Here is a 16936-nt window from a genome sequence, read left to right on the forward strand (position 1 = left end):
AATTATCAAAACTGAAGAGGGGTTCATGGGAAACTCTAAATTTGTAGCCAAGTGGGACAGAAGTCCTAGTAGCCTGGGGACCAGGGATCGGAACTGGATTATGAAAAGAGGTCAGTTTATGGGACTGAGCCCTTAAGTCTGTGGACTCCAGCACTAATTTCAGTAATACACTAATAGGAATGAGTTGTAGGGCACCATGATGGTGTCATAAAATCAGAGTAAGTGGTGGTTGAAAACAGATACCTTGTCTCAGAAAGCCTTGAAAGACATGTAAGAAAAACATAATTTTCAAAAACATTTATAGATATCTTAATCCTGTGTTCTTTAATAGTTTAATCTTAGCTTGGGAGAGGCAATAATGCATTTGATATTTATAGAACATAAGATAGACATCCTAAGTGTTGCCGTTTTACACATGAAGACACTGAGACTCAAAGAAGTTGTTTTGTCTAAGGCTATCCAGTTGTCAAGTTATAGCTCTGAAGACTGAGGATCTGAGGTCAGAGGTCAGCCTGAGATCACTCATCTCCAGGAAAAGGAAGGGAGGAAACAGCTCAGCCTTTACACCCTCACCATGATCACCTTTGTCTTAGATTCTCCCTCTTTTCACAGGCTCGAGTGGTAGCAGCAACGTTTATGGTCCCTGGACAGGTAAGTGGAAGAAGCCCCAGTACCTACCCAGTTGTCATCCTTACCCCTGGTCCTAACACACAGATATAGGAAAAAGTGTTATCCTAGGATTGTTGGTACTTATCCCAGGGCCCTGGGGTCACCTCAGGCACAGGACCATATCAGAGCCAGAAGTTGTACTGAGGTGTCCCCATGTGTGCAGTGGAGAAGGTCAAGTGGTGAAATGTCCTCTGGCACAGGAGCCAGCCTGTCCATGTGCCTGGAGGTGAGACTGAGTGGGGAGTCTTGAGGGAACTGCAGGACCCATGAGGTGGGCTGATAAAGCCTGAAGGCAGGAGTCATTCCTGGGATGGCAGCCTGAGGAGCTGGATGGTGTTCTGCTGTACAGGGTGAGAGACTAGTCTGATGTCAGACTACTCATGACCACAGCATATTTACCTTTAGGTGACGGTGGGGACGCCATGTCTGAGACTGAGACGGGAACTCAGAAGTAGGAGTAATGAACAGAAGGACTGTCCAGAGTTCCGTGTCCTCGTGCTGAGTCTGAGATATTGCAGAGGTGTCTCAAGGGAGGTGTCAGCTGGGCAACTAGAAACGCACACCTGGAGGTCAGAGAAGGGGGTGTTCAGGTTTGACGATACTCCTAAGCAGGTGGTGGCATGTGGACCATGTTGGACTCAAGGCCCTCGGTTCATGTGTTGGTGCCATGAAGGTTGTAGGGTGGGGAGGTGTTCTCGGAGGACTGGCTCTCCTCCTTGGGCACCTGGGCAGGGGTGGCTATCGTCACTAAGACGGATGAGGCAGTGCAGGGACCATGAGTGTGGGGGGTGGGATGGCCTCAGGTGGAGGTCCTCCTGGTGGCACAGGATTCTAAGGGATGGATAGGCTGTGGATTGAGAGGGAAAGCAGGAATGGAGGTCAGATGACACTAAGGTAAGACCTGGGGCATTGTTTCCTCTCCTCAGGCTCAGAGTCTTATGATAACTGTGTTTGGAGACTGAAGAGTGTGAGACAGGACGACAGAGCAGCTGAGGGCAGATGAGTGCAGCTGGGAAGGGTCTTGAGCTGTGGTGGGGGCAGTGGGGCTGGGCTTGGAATGAGAGGAGCAGAGAGAGGAAGGGGTGAGTGGTGTGCAACACTGAGGAGGAAGAGGGCTCTGGACATCCGACTGCCACACGAGGTCTGGGTGCGGACGTGGGAACAGGCAGCAGGGCCAGGTAGGGGGATGGAAAGCAGTGCTGGGACCACCTCTAGCAGTGGGTCCTGCAGAGGCCTGGGGAAGCACCACGTGCTGGTGGTGTTTGCCTGGTTGCCGTGTGCTGCGTGGCACGTGGGGAACACAGATGATGAAGGCCTGGGGCGGAGGTGGCAGGGGTGGGGGAAGGGGAGGGGTCATAGTCAGGCCCATGAGGGAGCTGTGACCCTTCAGGGCTGGGTGATGGAGAGGGAGGGAGTGTGAGGATGGACTCAGCACCATCATCCCCAGGGTTTACTCACGGGGCTCAGCACACGGGTCATTGTGTCTGGCGTGATCTGTGTGACCCCAGGAGAGCTGACTCTGAGGACAGTGGCCGGGGGTCTGGCTGGCAGCCCCAGAGCATCTGGGAGAATACCTATCTCCCTCTCTGTTGTAACTGAATGACATAATGCTAGCAGTTCCTGTGGCATCAGGACCTGGTGTCTCCTCTAAGCTGGGTCACTGGGGTGGATGGCCATGACCCGGGGGTCCTGGTGACAGAGACTGCTGTGAACTCACCTGTCCCCCTCATGACAGGGCCATGTGATCTTTGAGGATGTGGCTGTGTCCTTCTCCCAGGAGGAGTGGGGGCTCCTTAACGATGCTCAGAGACTCCTGTACTGTGATGTGATGCTGGAGAACCTGTCACTCATAGCCTCCCTGGGTAAGGACCCATGTTCCCACCGTTGCCCTGCACCGGACTCCGCCCCTCTCTCTGCATGGCTCCCTCCTTCCTTCCCAGCCTGGACCTTGGACACTGCTTACTTCCCCGATTCCCCGGCCTTTGAGCTGCATTCCCCCACCTGTGTGTGGCCTGCCCTGTACCATGTGCCCTGAAACCTTTCACAGAAGGCTTTGGTCTCAGAGGCTTGACATCTGCCTGACTGATGCCACTTAGCTTTGCCACCGCTTGGTGTGTTGACTGTTCAGCTGCGTGGAAGGTCTGTGTCTCAGTTCTGCCTGCTCCTTTCCTGTGCACTGTCTGTGTCAGGAGTCACAGACACTTACATGGTCAGCATTTGTGGTCCACACTACATTTTGCAAGATTCTCCTCAAGTGCTTCTACTAATAAATATTTTTCCTGGAAATGTTATTGTTTGGTTCACTGTGGGCCAGTGTCTTTCTTGTAACTGCCCTTCTCCTCTAAGGACGTTAATCTGGTAGGTTTCATAGTCACCCCACCTAAGCTGAGGGGTGGAGGCAGCCCTGGATGCCTGAGGAGGTAGGCAGCTCTCTAGTCCTAGGAAGAGGGTTAACTGGATCCTGGGCCTGGTGAGTAGGGGCTGTAGGAAGGCATTATATCACCAATGAGTTCTCATCCTACAGGGATATGTCCTTTGCTTGCTCCTCTTTCAGTGCCAACACTCATCATGGTCATACTTTTTTCTTTTCTTTCTTTCCTCCCCATTTTGACACTTGCCCACATTTCATTTCTACTGTGATTTCTGACTCCTCTGTTTTCTACCTTAGGGTTCTCCACATCTCTCCTTTCCCTCTCCCTGCAATGTTCTCCTATTTTACGTATTTTGTATATTATATGTGTATATCCTTAATGTGTTATGAGAGGTGCATGTTTACTTATATTGTCTGAACACCAGGCAGTCAGGTGTAATTTCATTTTCCTGGATTTAGACACACATTCTACGGAGCTGACACTTGTCAGCACCAGAAAGTCCGGCTGAAAGCCACTGGCCGAGGAGTGGGTTGTTCTGGCCTCTCCTCCTGGCACAGTGCCATATCCTGTATGCTGTGCTCTTGCTGGTTTGAGACATTTTGGGTTCTGTGATCATCAGAGGCCCAGTATTGCACAGTATCCCCTTCTACCACTTGACCCTTCCTCCCCTGTTTTGATAATAAACCCATGGACTTATTCCTACGTGTGTCATGCTCAGGTTTGTAATGGGCTCTTGTCCCACCAAAGTCTCCACACACGTTATCAGCATTTTTATGTTTTCAGGGTGTTGGCGTGGAGCAGATACTGAGGAGGCTGCTTCTGAACTGTGTTTTTCTGTAGGACAAATGACACAAAACAGGATTCCAAGTCCAGACCCATCTATCCTGAAGACTCTTACTTCAGATACGTGTGCCCCGGTAGAGAAAGATGTTTTGTCCCTGGCCGAGCACCAAGGAGTGCATCCTGGGCTGAAACCATCCTTTTCTGGGGCTTATGGGAAAACGTTCAGTTCTCACCTACGGCACCACCAGAAGCAGCCCGGTGGAGAGAAACACCTCAGAAGGGAGAACGGGGCCTTGCTTGTGACGAACTGCAAAGTCTTTTTACCCGACAATATGTTCACATGCAGAGAGGTTGAGAAGTGTTTCCTAGGCAGCCTGGGCTTTCCCCAGCACCAGCCCTCCCACCATGGAGAGCATCCACGTAGAAGCAGGCAGATCAGGGAGGTCTCTCACCCTGGGCAAGGGCCCTATGAGTGCAGCGAATGTGGCAAAACCTTTAATAAGAAGTATAAATTCACAGAGCACCTGAGAGTTCACACTGGAGAAAAACCTTATGAGTGCAGTGACTGCGGGAAGTTCTTTAGACTCAGAGGGGGTCTTTCTCATCATCGGAGAGTTCACACAGGAGAAAAACCTTTTGATTGCAGTAAATGTGGGAAAGTCTTCATCTACAAATGTAAACTTGTTCAGCACCAAAGAGTTCACACTGGAGAAAGACCTTATGAGTGTAATGAATGTGGGAAGGCCTATGCCCGCAAGGATTCACTTGTCCAACACCAAAAAGTCCACACTGGAGAGAAACCTCATAAATGCAGTGAATGTGGGAAGCTCTTCCTTTATAGAAATAAACTTCTTGTGCACCAGAGGATCCACACTGGAGAAAAGCCTTTTAAGTGCACTGAATGTGGGAAGTCCTTCAGTTATAAAACAAGTCTTATTATCCACCAGAGAACCCACACTGGAGAAAGGCCTTATATGTGCAGTGAGTGTGGGAAAGCCTACGTCAACAAAAAAAGTCTTATTGTCCACCAGAGAATTCATAACGGAGAAAAACTTTATGGCTGTAAGAAATGTGGGAACTTCTTTATAAGCAGCTTTGCCCTCAACAAACACCAGAATATTCACACTGCACAAAGGCGTTATGAGTGCAGTGAATGTGGGAAAGCTTTCAAGAGGAAAATCAGACTTGCTGAGCACCTGAGAATCCACACTGGAGAAAGACCCTATGAGTGTAATGAATGTGGGAAAGCCTTCAAGCTAAAGAATACACTTGTTAGCCACCAAAATGTCCACACTAGAGCAAAGCCTTTTCAGTGTGGTGAATGTGGGAAGCCCTACAGTAACAAAACAAGCCTTGTTGTCCACCAGAGAATCCACACTGGAGTAAAGCCTTTTCAGTGCAGCCAATGTGGGAAGCCATACAGTTACAGAACAAGTCTTATTGTCCACCAGAGAATCCACACTGGAGAAAGGCCTTATGAGTGTAGTTCTTTGTATGCAGCTCCAAGCTCATAAAAAAGAGGCAAGTTCACACCGGGGAAATGCCTTGTGGACGTATGCTTTCCTTCACTTGAGTTAATATCTAGCAGCACAATTCCTGTGTCATAGAGTAGGTGAATGTTTAACTTATGTGGGGTCAGCCAAACTTTTCTAAAGTGGTAGTATCCTTTTACCATCTCGCCAGAAGCACCAGAACCCAAGTTCCCGTTCTTTCCATTCTCACCAACACTTGGTATGTTCAAGCTTTCTAATTTTAGTGACACCATAGGTGTATAGTGGTATCAAGTGATTTTAATTTTCATTTCCCTAGTGACATGATGCTGAGTGGTATTCAGTGTGTTAATTTCCAACCATATATTGTTATTGAAATTTCTGTTCATTTGATTTGTCATTCTAATTACTGAGTTTTGGCATTTCTCCATGGATTATTAAGATCCTCTAATGGAAATACTTAGCAATACATTCTTCCAGAATTGGTCTTGTCTTTTCAATCGCTTTTCCACAGAAAAAGTTTTTTATTTTAGTGTAGTCTAATTTGTCCATTTATTCTTACACTTTTTCCCTTGTTTCCTCCTGTAACTTTTATGGTTCAGGGTTTTTATTGATGTAAATGAATCATTTTCAGTTAATTGTGGAAGTTACTTTAAAAAATATGGATATCCAATTGCTGCAGTGATATTGATTTAAAAGATTATAACTTTTCCCCTGAATTGCTTTAGTATCTTCATCAAAGCTCAGTCATTTATGTATATGTTTATTTCTGGCATTTCTATTCTGTTGCATTTATCTACTTTATTTATGCCAGTATTTTCATGTATTGACATATTTGTTTTTATGTGTCTTGAAATCAAGGTTGTGTTGTACTCCTTTGACTCTCTTTTTTTTTTCCAAAGTCATTATGACCTTTCTTGGTTCTTTGCCTTTCCACTTGGAGTTTAGAATCCACTTTTCAGTTTATACAGCACAAAAAATTCTACTATGAGTTTGACAGGGATTGCATTTAGTCTTCAATTTAATTTTATTTTTATTTTTTGGTCGCTCTGCACAGCTTGCAGGATCTTAGTTCCCCAACCAGGGATTGAACCCGGGCCACAGCAGTGATAGCGCTGAGTTCTAACCAATGGACCACCAGGGAAGTCCCCTAATCTTCAATGTAGAAAGAAACACTGAGTGTCCCAATCCATAAACATGAACATTTCCTTTTATTTATATCTTATTTAATTTTTCAGAGCAGTGTTTTAAGATTTCTGCTTATAGGTCTTACATATGTATTTTCTATATCTGATAATATTGTGAATGAGAATTGAAAAATTGTTTTTATTTGTGAGTTGCTTAGTGCTAGTACACTAAGAGAGAAACCATGGATAGAAGCGAGCCTTCTTAATCTTATAAATAACATCTACAAAGAGCTATTAGAAATACTATTCTTTTGAACCATTACTAACATATTCCCATTAGAATAAAAGGACGACAGCTGCTCATTGTTCTCTTATTCAGTATCTGGAGTTCCACTTTCATTCAGTAAGGCAAAGTAATGAATATGTAGCAACTGGAAAGGAATAAATAAACCACCTAAAATATGTCCTCAGTTTTCATCTTTACTGAGTCCAAATGTAGTCCCTCAACCCATCATAAACTCTTAATTTTTTCATCACCTGTTTGCTGTCCTTACTTCCTTAGGACCCCGTCACCTATTGCATGATGCAACTTAATGTCATAGATGAACTGCTTATTATATTTTTCTGTCAAACACAGAGTAAGTTCCAGTAGGGAAATATGTATTTACTGTTGTGCACTGATATATTCTGTATTTCTAGAAACATGTCTGAAACACGTATGGTACTTTTCTTCCCCCTTTTTTTTGGCCTCACTGCGCAGCATGTGGAATCTTAGTTTCCAGACCAGGGATCAAACCTACGCCCCCTGAAGTGGAAGCACGGAGTCTTAACCACTGGAACGCTGGTGAAATCTCCCATGTGGTACATACTGACATCATAAAGTACGGAACAAAATGACAACACACACTTAACGTTCATTTGCACAACCGTGGCTATACTTTCTAACTCTCCTCATCCTGCCTTTTCCTTTAGTTTTATTATCATCAGTGCTCAGAGTTCTGGGAAGAAAATATGTTTTCTGAGAGGCCTTTAAATCTACTAAAAATCCCCAATAGGCAAATTAGTGGTTTCCTTCTCTCACTTATGAGATATCAGATTTTTTTTTTCCTCCTCACATTCCAGTAGGATTTTGATTATTTCAAAAACCAGTTTTCTGCTATCAATTTCTGCCACTCCTCATGGATATCTATTTCATTAAGCACTTTTAATAGCTCTTGGTAGTTACACAGTCCCAAATGTTTTTCAGTTTCTCTCCTCTCCCTATGCAGATACTGTCAGTGCACTTACAGTTGACATGGTAATCACGTCCATGGAGCAGATGACATCGTGGGGTTCTAAGCCTTTATCTCAGGCTTATGTGTCCCCATTGCAGACTCACAGATGCTGCCATGGCAGTCCTTGTTCTGGGAACAAATACACATTTGGTTGGTAAGTATCTCTTCTTTTCAGGTATCTGATTGTCAGAAAACATTTACCTCAGGAAACCCAAGATTAACTAATCTTAAATTTCAATTCCTGAGGTTAGGACAATAAAAGAGGAAAAACCTTAGATAGGTTATATCTATAGATACACAGATATAGACAGACAGATAAGAACAAAGCCATAAAAACAGGAAAGGCATTTTCTGAGAAAACCAGAGGCATGTTGCCTCTCATCAGCATGTATCAGGAGTGCCTGACACCTCCCCTCACCCCTCAGTTGTATTGTTTTGAAACTTGTCTCACTGGCTTCTCAGTAAACATACCGACCATAAACAGGGTTCACTGTAGAGGCTTCAAGATTAGGTAGGTTGTGGGTAATAAGATGAAGAAGACGAGCTCCTGCTCTGAGTAGATGCTTAGTGTCTGTGGTACCTGTTGATCAGGGGCATGTTGTGTCATGGAGACTTTAATGATGTGTCTCTAAATTTTTATCCTTGGTGGAAGGCTGTTCATTGCCTCTCAAGTATCTGGATGTTCTCTTTATCATACCAATCAACACTCTCTGCCTTCCTAGGGCCTCAGCTTCTGTTCCTCACCTATTAAGATGAATGCATTCTTCTATCATTTATCTATCATCTACCTGTATATCTATCATCTATCTCTCTATATCTATCATCTTTGCCTTACTGTAATTTTCATGTCAATGACATGTCCCATTTGTAAGATAATTTTCTTAAACAGAAAATAAAAATTTGGATCAGACACCCTCTCAGAAGAACTGAATCACCCCACACTCAGTGAAAACAGGGCTTTTAACTTAGACTCATCCTGTGTCCTGGCAGAATCTCTATGATCAGGGGAAGTTATCAATCATTACTGCCTGTGACTCACTGGGGGTCATTAAGAGTGGGTTGATCCATAACCCCAGCAATGTCATGGTTGTTAGGCTCTCAGATTTATGCAAACTCCCAAATTCCCACAGTAAATTCTATTGACATATGTCTTTGTTATTTAATTCATCTTGTGATTCTTATCTCGAATCCTGGTTCTTTCCTTTGTCCCTTATTTTGCTTCATTTGTTAGTTTCCTAACCTATTTTCATCACACTGGTGATATTTTTTACTTCAACCTCAAATAGTATTATAAAAATCATAATGTTTCCTATGAATATTTTGAATGTGTGTCTAAAGTTAATAATGACTTTGATACACTACACTCCTCCTCCCTAAGTCCCCAACCCAGAGAAGGAACACTGTTCACAATCCATGAGGATCTCTCCAGATGGAAATGACAACTTCATACAAATATTCAATAAGATCTTGGAGAATACCCCCTAACCACTAGACTGCCAGGGAATTCCCTCCCTTGGATTTTTTAATTGAAATATTTATTGTGAAAGTCAGTGATTCATATGCAATGGTAAGAATGCAGAGAGGGACTTCCCTGGTGATCTAATGGTTAGGATTTGGCGCTTTCACTGCTGTGGACCAGGTTCAATCCCTGGTTGGGGAACTTAGATCCCACAAGCCTCGTGGCACAGCCAAAATATAAATGAAAGAAAGAAAGCAGAGAGATCCTGTGTGTACTTTACCCAGTTTCCCAAATAGTAAGACTATCTTATGATATCACAACAACATTGACGTTGATACTATCATCTGATCTTATTCAGATTCCTCTAGTTGTAGTTGTACTCAGGTGTGTGGCTTTACCCCTCTGTTTTTTTGTTTTGTTTTTTTAATTTTTATATTGGGGTATAGTTGATATCCCTCTGGGTTTTAAAGCCACTGTCTTTATCCTGGATACACCATCAAGGCAACACAGAATTTCTCTCACTTTTTCTTCCATTTTACTTTTGATGTGGATTTTTAAATTCCATTTTGATTGAGCATTGTTTAAACTTCATGGAAAATACTTAAATTTGTACAAACTCAAAACTATAACACAAGAACATTTCATCACTTTCATTCCTGTTCTTCCAATCTGTTAAACCTCTGTCCCTATATTTATACTCTTCTACTAGAGTCAAAAAACATGGTATATTTCATACACCATTCTGGACCATAATTTTTCACTTAAGAATATGCCCTGGTAAGGGATCCCTTGACACTGTTGGTGGGAATGTAAATTGTGGCCACTGTGGGAAACAGTATGATGGTTTCTCAAAAATCTAAAAATAGAACTACATTTGACCCAGCAATTCCACTCCTGGGTATATATCAGAAAAAACAAAAACAAAAAAACCCACTAATTCAAAAAGATACATGCACCCCAGTATTCATAGCAGCATTATTTATAATTGCCAAGATATGGAAGCCACCTCAGTGCCCATCAACAGGTGAAGTGGATAAAGATGTGCTGTGTATATATACACAGTGGAATATTACTCAGCCATAAAAAAGAATGGAAATTTGCCATTTGCAGCAATGTGGATGGAGTTGGAGGGCATTATACTAAGTGAGATAAGTCAGACAGAGAGACAAATACTGTATGATATCACTTATATGTAGAATCTAAAAAATAAACTAGTGAATATAACAAAAAAGAGTCTCACAGATAAAGAGAACAAACTAGTGGTTGCCAGAGGGGAGAAGGAAGAGGGGAGGGGTAAGACAGGGGCAGGGGATTAAGAGGTACAAACTACTATGTATAAAATAAATAAGCTACAAAGATATACTGTATAACAAAAAGAATATAACCAACATTTTATAATAACTATAAATGGAGTATAACCTTTAAAAATTATGAATCACTATGCTGTACAGCTGAAACATACAATATTGTACATCATCATCTCTATCTATCTATCTACACTTCAATACAAGGCATGACACCTTAAAACTAGAGGAGAACATAGGAAAAACATTCTCTGACATAAACCATAGCAATGTTTTCTTAGGTCAGTCTTCCAAGGCAAAAGAAGTAAAAGCAAAAATAAACAAATGGTACCTAATCAAACTTATAAGCTTTTGCACAACAAAGGAAACCGTAAACAAAATGAAAAGACAACCTACAAACTGGGAGAAAATATTTGCAAAGAAGGTGATCAACAAGGGCTTAATTTCCAAAATTTACAAACAGCTCATACAACTCAATAACACACACAAAAAAACCCAATCAAAAAATGGGCAGAAGACCTAAATAGACATTTCTCCAAAGAAGACATACAGATGGCACCTAGGCACATGAAAAAGTTGCTCTCAACATCACTAATTATTAGAGAAATGCATATCAAAACTACAATGATGTATCACCTCACACCAGTCAGAATGGCTATCATTAAAAAGTCTACAAATAATAAATGCTGGAGAGGGTGTGCATAAAAGGGAACCCTCCAACACTGGTGGGAATGCCAATTGGTGCAGCCACTATGGGAAACATTACAGAGGTTCCTTAAAAAACTAAAAGTAGAGTTACCATATGATCTAGAAATCCCCCTCCTGGGCATATAGCCAGAAAAAATTCAAACTGGAAAAGATAACATGCACCCCAATGTTCATAGCAGTGCTTTTTACAATAGCCAAGACATGGAAACAGCCTAAATGTACACTGACAGACGAATGGATAAAGAAAATGGAAAATATATATATATATGAATATTGGAATATTACTCAGCTATAAAAAAGAATGAAACGTTGCCACTTACAGCAACGCGGATGGATCTAGAGATTATCATACTGAGTGAAGTAAGTCAGACAGAGAAAGACAAATACCATATAATATCACTTACATGTGGAATATAAAATATACAAATGAGCTTATTTACAAAACAGAAACAGACTCACAGATGTAGGAAACAAGTTTATGGTTACAAAGGGGAAAGCAGGTGGGGGAGGGATAAATTAGGAGTTTGGGATTGGCAGGTACAAACTACTATATATAAAATAAACAAAAAGGTCCTGATGTATATATAGCACAGGGAACTATATTCAGTATCTTGTAATAGACCATAATGGAAAAGAAAAAACAGTAAATGAGGTCAGCTGGGAGTCTCCTGGGCTGTGTTGGGAGAGCTGGGACTAGGTTTTGGATGACAAAGAGGTAGACAGAAAAAAGGTGTGACTGGTGTAGAGTCAGCACATGCAACACTGAAGAGGAGGAGGGCTTAGGGCATCTGACTTCCACACAAGGTCAGAACATAAGTGTTCTTGTTTTATTCTGTGACTTGCAGTTTTAGGTTTTTCTGTATATGTCTATGATCCATAGTTATTTAATAAACTTTTTAAAAACATGTATATCCAATTGCTACAGCATATTGCTCTAACAGATTATTCTTTTTACACTAAATTGCTTTTGTTTCTTTGCTGAAAAACAACTGATCAGTTGTGTGTATGTTTATTTCTAGACTTTCTATTCCATTACATTTATCTATTTGCATTTACCCTAGCACTTTCATGTGTTGATTAATTTTTAAAAAATTAGTATTGACATCAACTTCATGTACTTCTCCAACTTTCTTCTTTTGTTTCCAAGTTGTTTTGGCTATTCTTGGTCCTCTGCACTTGCATATGAATTTTAGAATCCACTTCTCAATTTCTATTAAAGAGCTTACTGAGATTTTGATTTGGATGTCACTTAACACACAGATCAATTCAGAAGGAAATACTGAGTATTCCAATCAGTAAATGTGAGATATATCTCTCTTTTTACTTAGGCCTTCAGTTTTTCCTCTGACTTTAAAAAGTCTCTATTTACCCTTCTTGCATATTCTGTATTCCTCCAAGTATTTTCTACATCTGATGGTATTCTAAATTTTAATTATATTGACTATATTTTCTAATTTTTTTGTATTTTTCCTACTCTGGCCTTTGGGGCCTTATTCCTGGAGAGGCTGTCCTTCCCAGGGCTAGATAATTCCTGGAGGTTAACAAATCCCTCCCCTGTGAGCATGCTCATTATATACAGAGCAACCAATCTGGAGTCTGCACCCCCAACCATAACCTTATCACACTCACACACCAAACCCATAATCCTCCCTGCCCTACACTACCCCAGAGCCACATACAGGACAACTAGGGTCCACCCTTCCAGACCAGAGCCCGCTGAAAATTTCACACTGTCTGTCTTAGTCTTATAGGTCTGCTGTAACAAAACACCACAAACTGGGTGATTTATGAAGAAGAGATATTCACTTATCACATCCTGGTGGCTGGAAGTTCTCAGATGCCATAAGGATGCCTCATATTGGGTGAGTGTCCTCTTCTCAGTGGCAGCTAGGGATGGCCTCTGTAGCCCAGAGTCTGCCAAAATTTTTCAAGGCTATGAGCCATGCTCTTCTTGACCTTCTGCCTCCTGAACAACCCTGGTCATTTGTTATGTGACCCAATATGACATGCTGTGCCTCCTGTTTCTAGGGAACTGTGTAAATGTCCTTCCTCATCATAATAATTTCCATGTCTGCATGTCTCACAGTGCCTGATTAAAACATGTCCCTGGTATATTTCAACACAGAGATTTGGGGCAGGGCGGCAGGGGTGGGGGTGGGGTGGTGGTTTGGATTTCTCAACTGTTTATTGCTATTGCAAAGAAATAGGATGGTTTATTCCATACGGATCTTGAATTCTTCAAGCTTCAGATACTCAGTTCTAGCAGATTTTTTTTTTGGTTATTTATTTATTTTTTATTGAAGTATAGTTGATGTACAATATATAAATTACAGGAGTACAATATAGTGATTCACAATTTTTAAAGGTTATACTCCATTTATAGTTATAGAATATTGACTATATTCCCTGTGCTGTACAATATATCCTTGTAACTTATTTTATACCTAGTCGTTTGTACCTCTTGTTCCTCTACCCTTATGTTGCCCCTCCCCCCTTCCCTTTCCTCACAGGTAACCACTAGTTTGTTCTCTGTAGCTGTAGTCCGCTTCGTTTCTGTTATGTTCACTAGTTTGTTGTATTTTTAAGATTCCACATGTAAGTGACATCATACAATATTTGTCTTTCTCTATCTCACTTATTTCACTTAGTGTAATACCCTCCAAGTCCATCCATGTTGTTGCAAATGGCAAAATTTTCATTCTTTTTTATGGCTGAGTAGTATTCCATTGTATATATTTATTTTTGGTTATGTTTTGCTTGTAGATCCGATAGAATTTTCTCCATACATCAGTTTTATTTTTTCCTTAACAGTATGAATAATTTTATTTCTTTGTATTGCCTCATTATAGTGACTATAATCTCCATCTCAATATTGAAGTCTAGTTTTATTAAAATTTCCAGTATAATAGTGAATGTAAGTCTTGTTTAGTTTGGCTTAGTCTTATTTTTCTACTTTATTAAGACACAATATGCCATTAAGTTGAGTCCATTCTTTTCGAATATGTTTGGTCTATAAATTTAAAAATTACAAATAAAAATATAAGTATTTAGTCCATTAAAAAAATTCACAGGGAAATATACACTGATATTTAAACAATATTTAGGTATCACAGCCTAGTCACGTTGAGGTACACAATTAATCATCACGAGTCCACCTCTTGTCAACTTGGCACTATACAAACTTAAACCATTCCTTATCTCCAAATAAAGATAATAGCAAGGTCGTGATACAAGCATCCTGTGTACAACCAAAAATACAATAACTCAACAGAAAGGATGCAGATTTCCCAGTAACAGTCACTCTTCTTGATATCCTATAACCAAATACTATGATATAAATTTAATAATACTTAAATACTGTGATGTAAAGTCAACACATCTTCTGTTAAATGATAAGGGGATGAAAGAAGGAAGAAAAAGATATTGGCTATACACATACATTCATGTTAAAGTAAGGAAGAAATACAACATTATAGATTACTATCCTCATTTCTGTAAATGGTCACATGAGCTAATTAATGTGTACCTCTTCTGCAACCTAGTCCATGTTCCTTTTGCCCTCAGCAGCACCTCAAATGGTACTTTTTATTCCCTGGTGGGGTGACCAAAGCATTCTTTCCTGAAGCGTCTGGGCCATGAGTTGTCCTGCCTGAAGTAGGTGGTGATAGTTTCTCACTGATTTTACCATAGATCATGATAAGACACCTTAAGGGAGCTCTGCATTCCAGCCACACACTTCCTTTGTGCAAGTAGCAGCAGAAAGTACAGTCCAACCTGCCCCTGATAATCAGACTCAATCACCAGAGCCAGCACAGTAACTCTTACTTTGCCTGTTGCTTCAGAAGCACAAGTAGCACCGAGTGCAGACCGGAAGTGTTCCTTTCCAGGACAACAGAATCATTCCACTGCAGTAGTGGAAACACTCCTCCATTTGGAACTAAGAACTCCACACAACTGGTGCTTCATGAGGACAGGAAACAAAAATTTTCCCTAGTGCCTCTCTATAGATAACTCTCAGTGGTGCCACTCCCATATCCACCCCTTTTGGACCTCCCTGGTGGCACAGTGGATAAGACTCCATGCTGTCAATGCAGGGGGGCCCAGGTTTGATCCCTGGTCAGGGAACTATATCCCACGTGCATGCTGCAACTAAGGAGCCTGCCTGCCACAACTAAGATGGGGCCCAATCAAATAAATAAATAAATATTTAAAAACAAAACAAAAGTACGCAGGCTTTAAATTAAAAAAAAAAAAAAAAAGACAACATCCCTTGATTCCTGGACACATCAATCCAGTCTATGGGACAAACAGTCCTATTTGCTGTGTGATGATTCAGAGCATATACAGCTGCCTGGGGAATCTTTCCCCAGCTCTCCAAGTATTGCCACGTAGTCATCTGCCCAGGCCACAGGAAACATGTGAGGATCACACAGACACCAGGGGCCTTTGAACCAACACTGTGCTGTTTAGGAAGATCCCTGGGTGGCACTGATGACAAATGCCATGTAGGGGTCTGCATGACTCACCCTCTCTTCTGAGAACAGCCCGACTAACAGGGCTGTGGGGACACCTGACCCCACCAGGCTGTGCCAGTCAGCTTCCCTGCCATGGAATCTGGAACAGGGACCTCAGACTGAGGCCTGAGGGTGCTGGGCACTGGAAAGAGGGCTGGTGGTCAGAAGGACATTGTTTCTATTACACCAATCCCTGCTACTGACACAGGGAGACTGGGCAGGAGGAGAAGGGACTAGACAACTGCAGGGCCTGTGGGGAGGAGGAAAGGTGACTCCTGTGACCTTAATTAGCCCAGAAATAAGGAGGAGGGTGGCAGAAAGATGGCAGTGAAGTAGAAGGACGTAGATTGCATCCCTCTCTACAGATGCATCAGGAATACACCAAAAGACTCAATACTTCCCACAGAGAACCAGCTGAACACCAGCAAATGACCTCAGACACCAGAAAGGACTGCAAAGATCCCGACATAACTGGGTAGGACAGAGGGACAAAAAAAAAAAGGAGGAAGAAGAGGAGAAGAAAGGATAGGGACGGGTCCCACACCCTTGGATGGGGGGATCTGAAACAGAGGGGAGATTACTGAATTTGGGGAAATGTCCCTTATCTGATGGGGAAACCCCTTCTCCAATGGGGAATTTCCCTGGGTCAGAAGGGAGGCATTTAGGACTGTTCAAAGAGGGTAAAGTGGCTGAGCTGTGGCAGATGGGAAAGAGGGAGAAAAACACAGATGGTCTGCACCACGGCTCAGCGTGCCTGGACTGAGACATCGATTCACAGCTGAACAGGGGGTCTGGGAGCTGGAACGTGGGAACCGGAGAACTGGAGAACCAGTTCAGGGTGAGAAACATTGTTGGCAGTGGGGAGACAGACTGAGAGGATAGGAGGGAAGAAATCTGGAGGTGAGAGTGCCTACCACGGAAAGCTGTGCAGCCATAGGGGCGGCTGGATACCGCTGACTCACAAGCAGAGGGGAGGAGCCGTGGGTGTAGCCTCTCTCTCAGCACCTGCGACGGACAAAGGAATGACCCTTGTGGGCCTAGCTAACTCACTCAGGGATAACAAAGGTCCCCGGGTGGGGCTGGCCTAGAGTGCCTGCAGCTGAGAGCCAAAAGGCCGCAGAGTGGCCCAGCTCTGGAGACATTCTGTTTACACCTGAGCCACCAGCATCCCTCTGCAACAGGCATCGCCATGGCCGACTGAGCTGCCATGACCCAGGCAGGGAGCCCCAGCAGAGT

The 16936-nt window shown here is 42.4% G+C and overlaps 1 protein-coding gene and 1 long non-coding RNA gene across 3 annotated transcripts; both read left to right on the forward strand.

Moving 5' to 3' along the window:
- Nucleotides 1-495: 495 nt before the first annotated feature.
- LOC130843063 (zinc finger protein OZF-like) lies at nt 496-6094 on the forward strand. 2 transcript variants are annotated; one of them, XM_057719726.1, is made up of 3 exons: nt 496-651; nt 2405-2531; nt 3825-6094. In XM_057719726.1, exons 1-3 carry the CDS (start codon nt 637-639, stop codon nt 5336-5338), a joined length of 1656 nt encoding a protein of 551 aa, XP_057575709.1. In that variant the 5' UTR covers nt 496-636; the 3' UTR covers nt 5339-6094. The 2 variants fall into 2 exon arrangements, with proteins under 2 accessions (XP_057575709.1, XP_057575710.1); XM_057719727.1 differs by lacking the exon at nt 496-651 and adding an exon at nt 1089-1238.
- A 90-nt stretch (nt 6095-6184) lies between these two features.
- Nucleotides 6185-16784, forward strand: LOC130843068 (uncharacterized). Its single transcript, XR_009050697.1, has 3 exons — nt 6185-7869; nt 12930-13048; nt 16066-16784. It is a non-coding gene; the product is annotated as an uncharacterized LOC130843068 (long non-coding RNA).
- The last annotated feature ends 152 nt before the right edge of the window (nt 16785-16936 follow it).

Source organism: Hippopotamus amphibius, unplaced genomic scaffold (assembly GCF_030028045.1).
Source record: "Hippopotamus amphibius kiboko isolate mHipAmp2 unplaced genomic scaffold, mHipAmp2.hap2 H_1, whole genome shotgun sequence".
NCBI lineage: Eukaryota > Metazoa > Chordata > Mammalia > Artiodactyla > Hippopotamidae > Hippopotamus > Hippopotamus amphibius.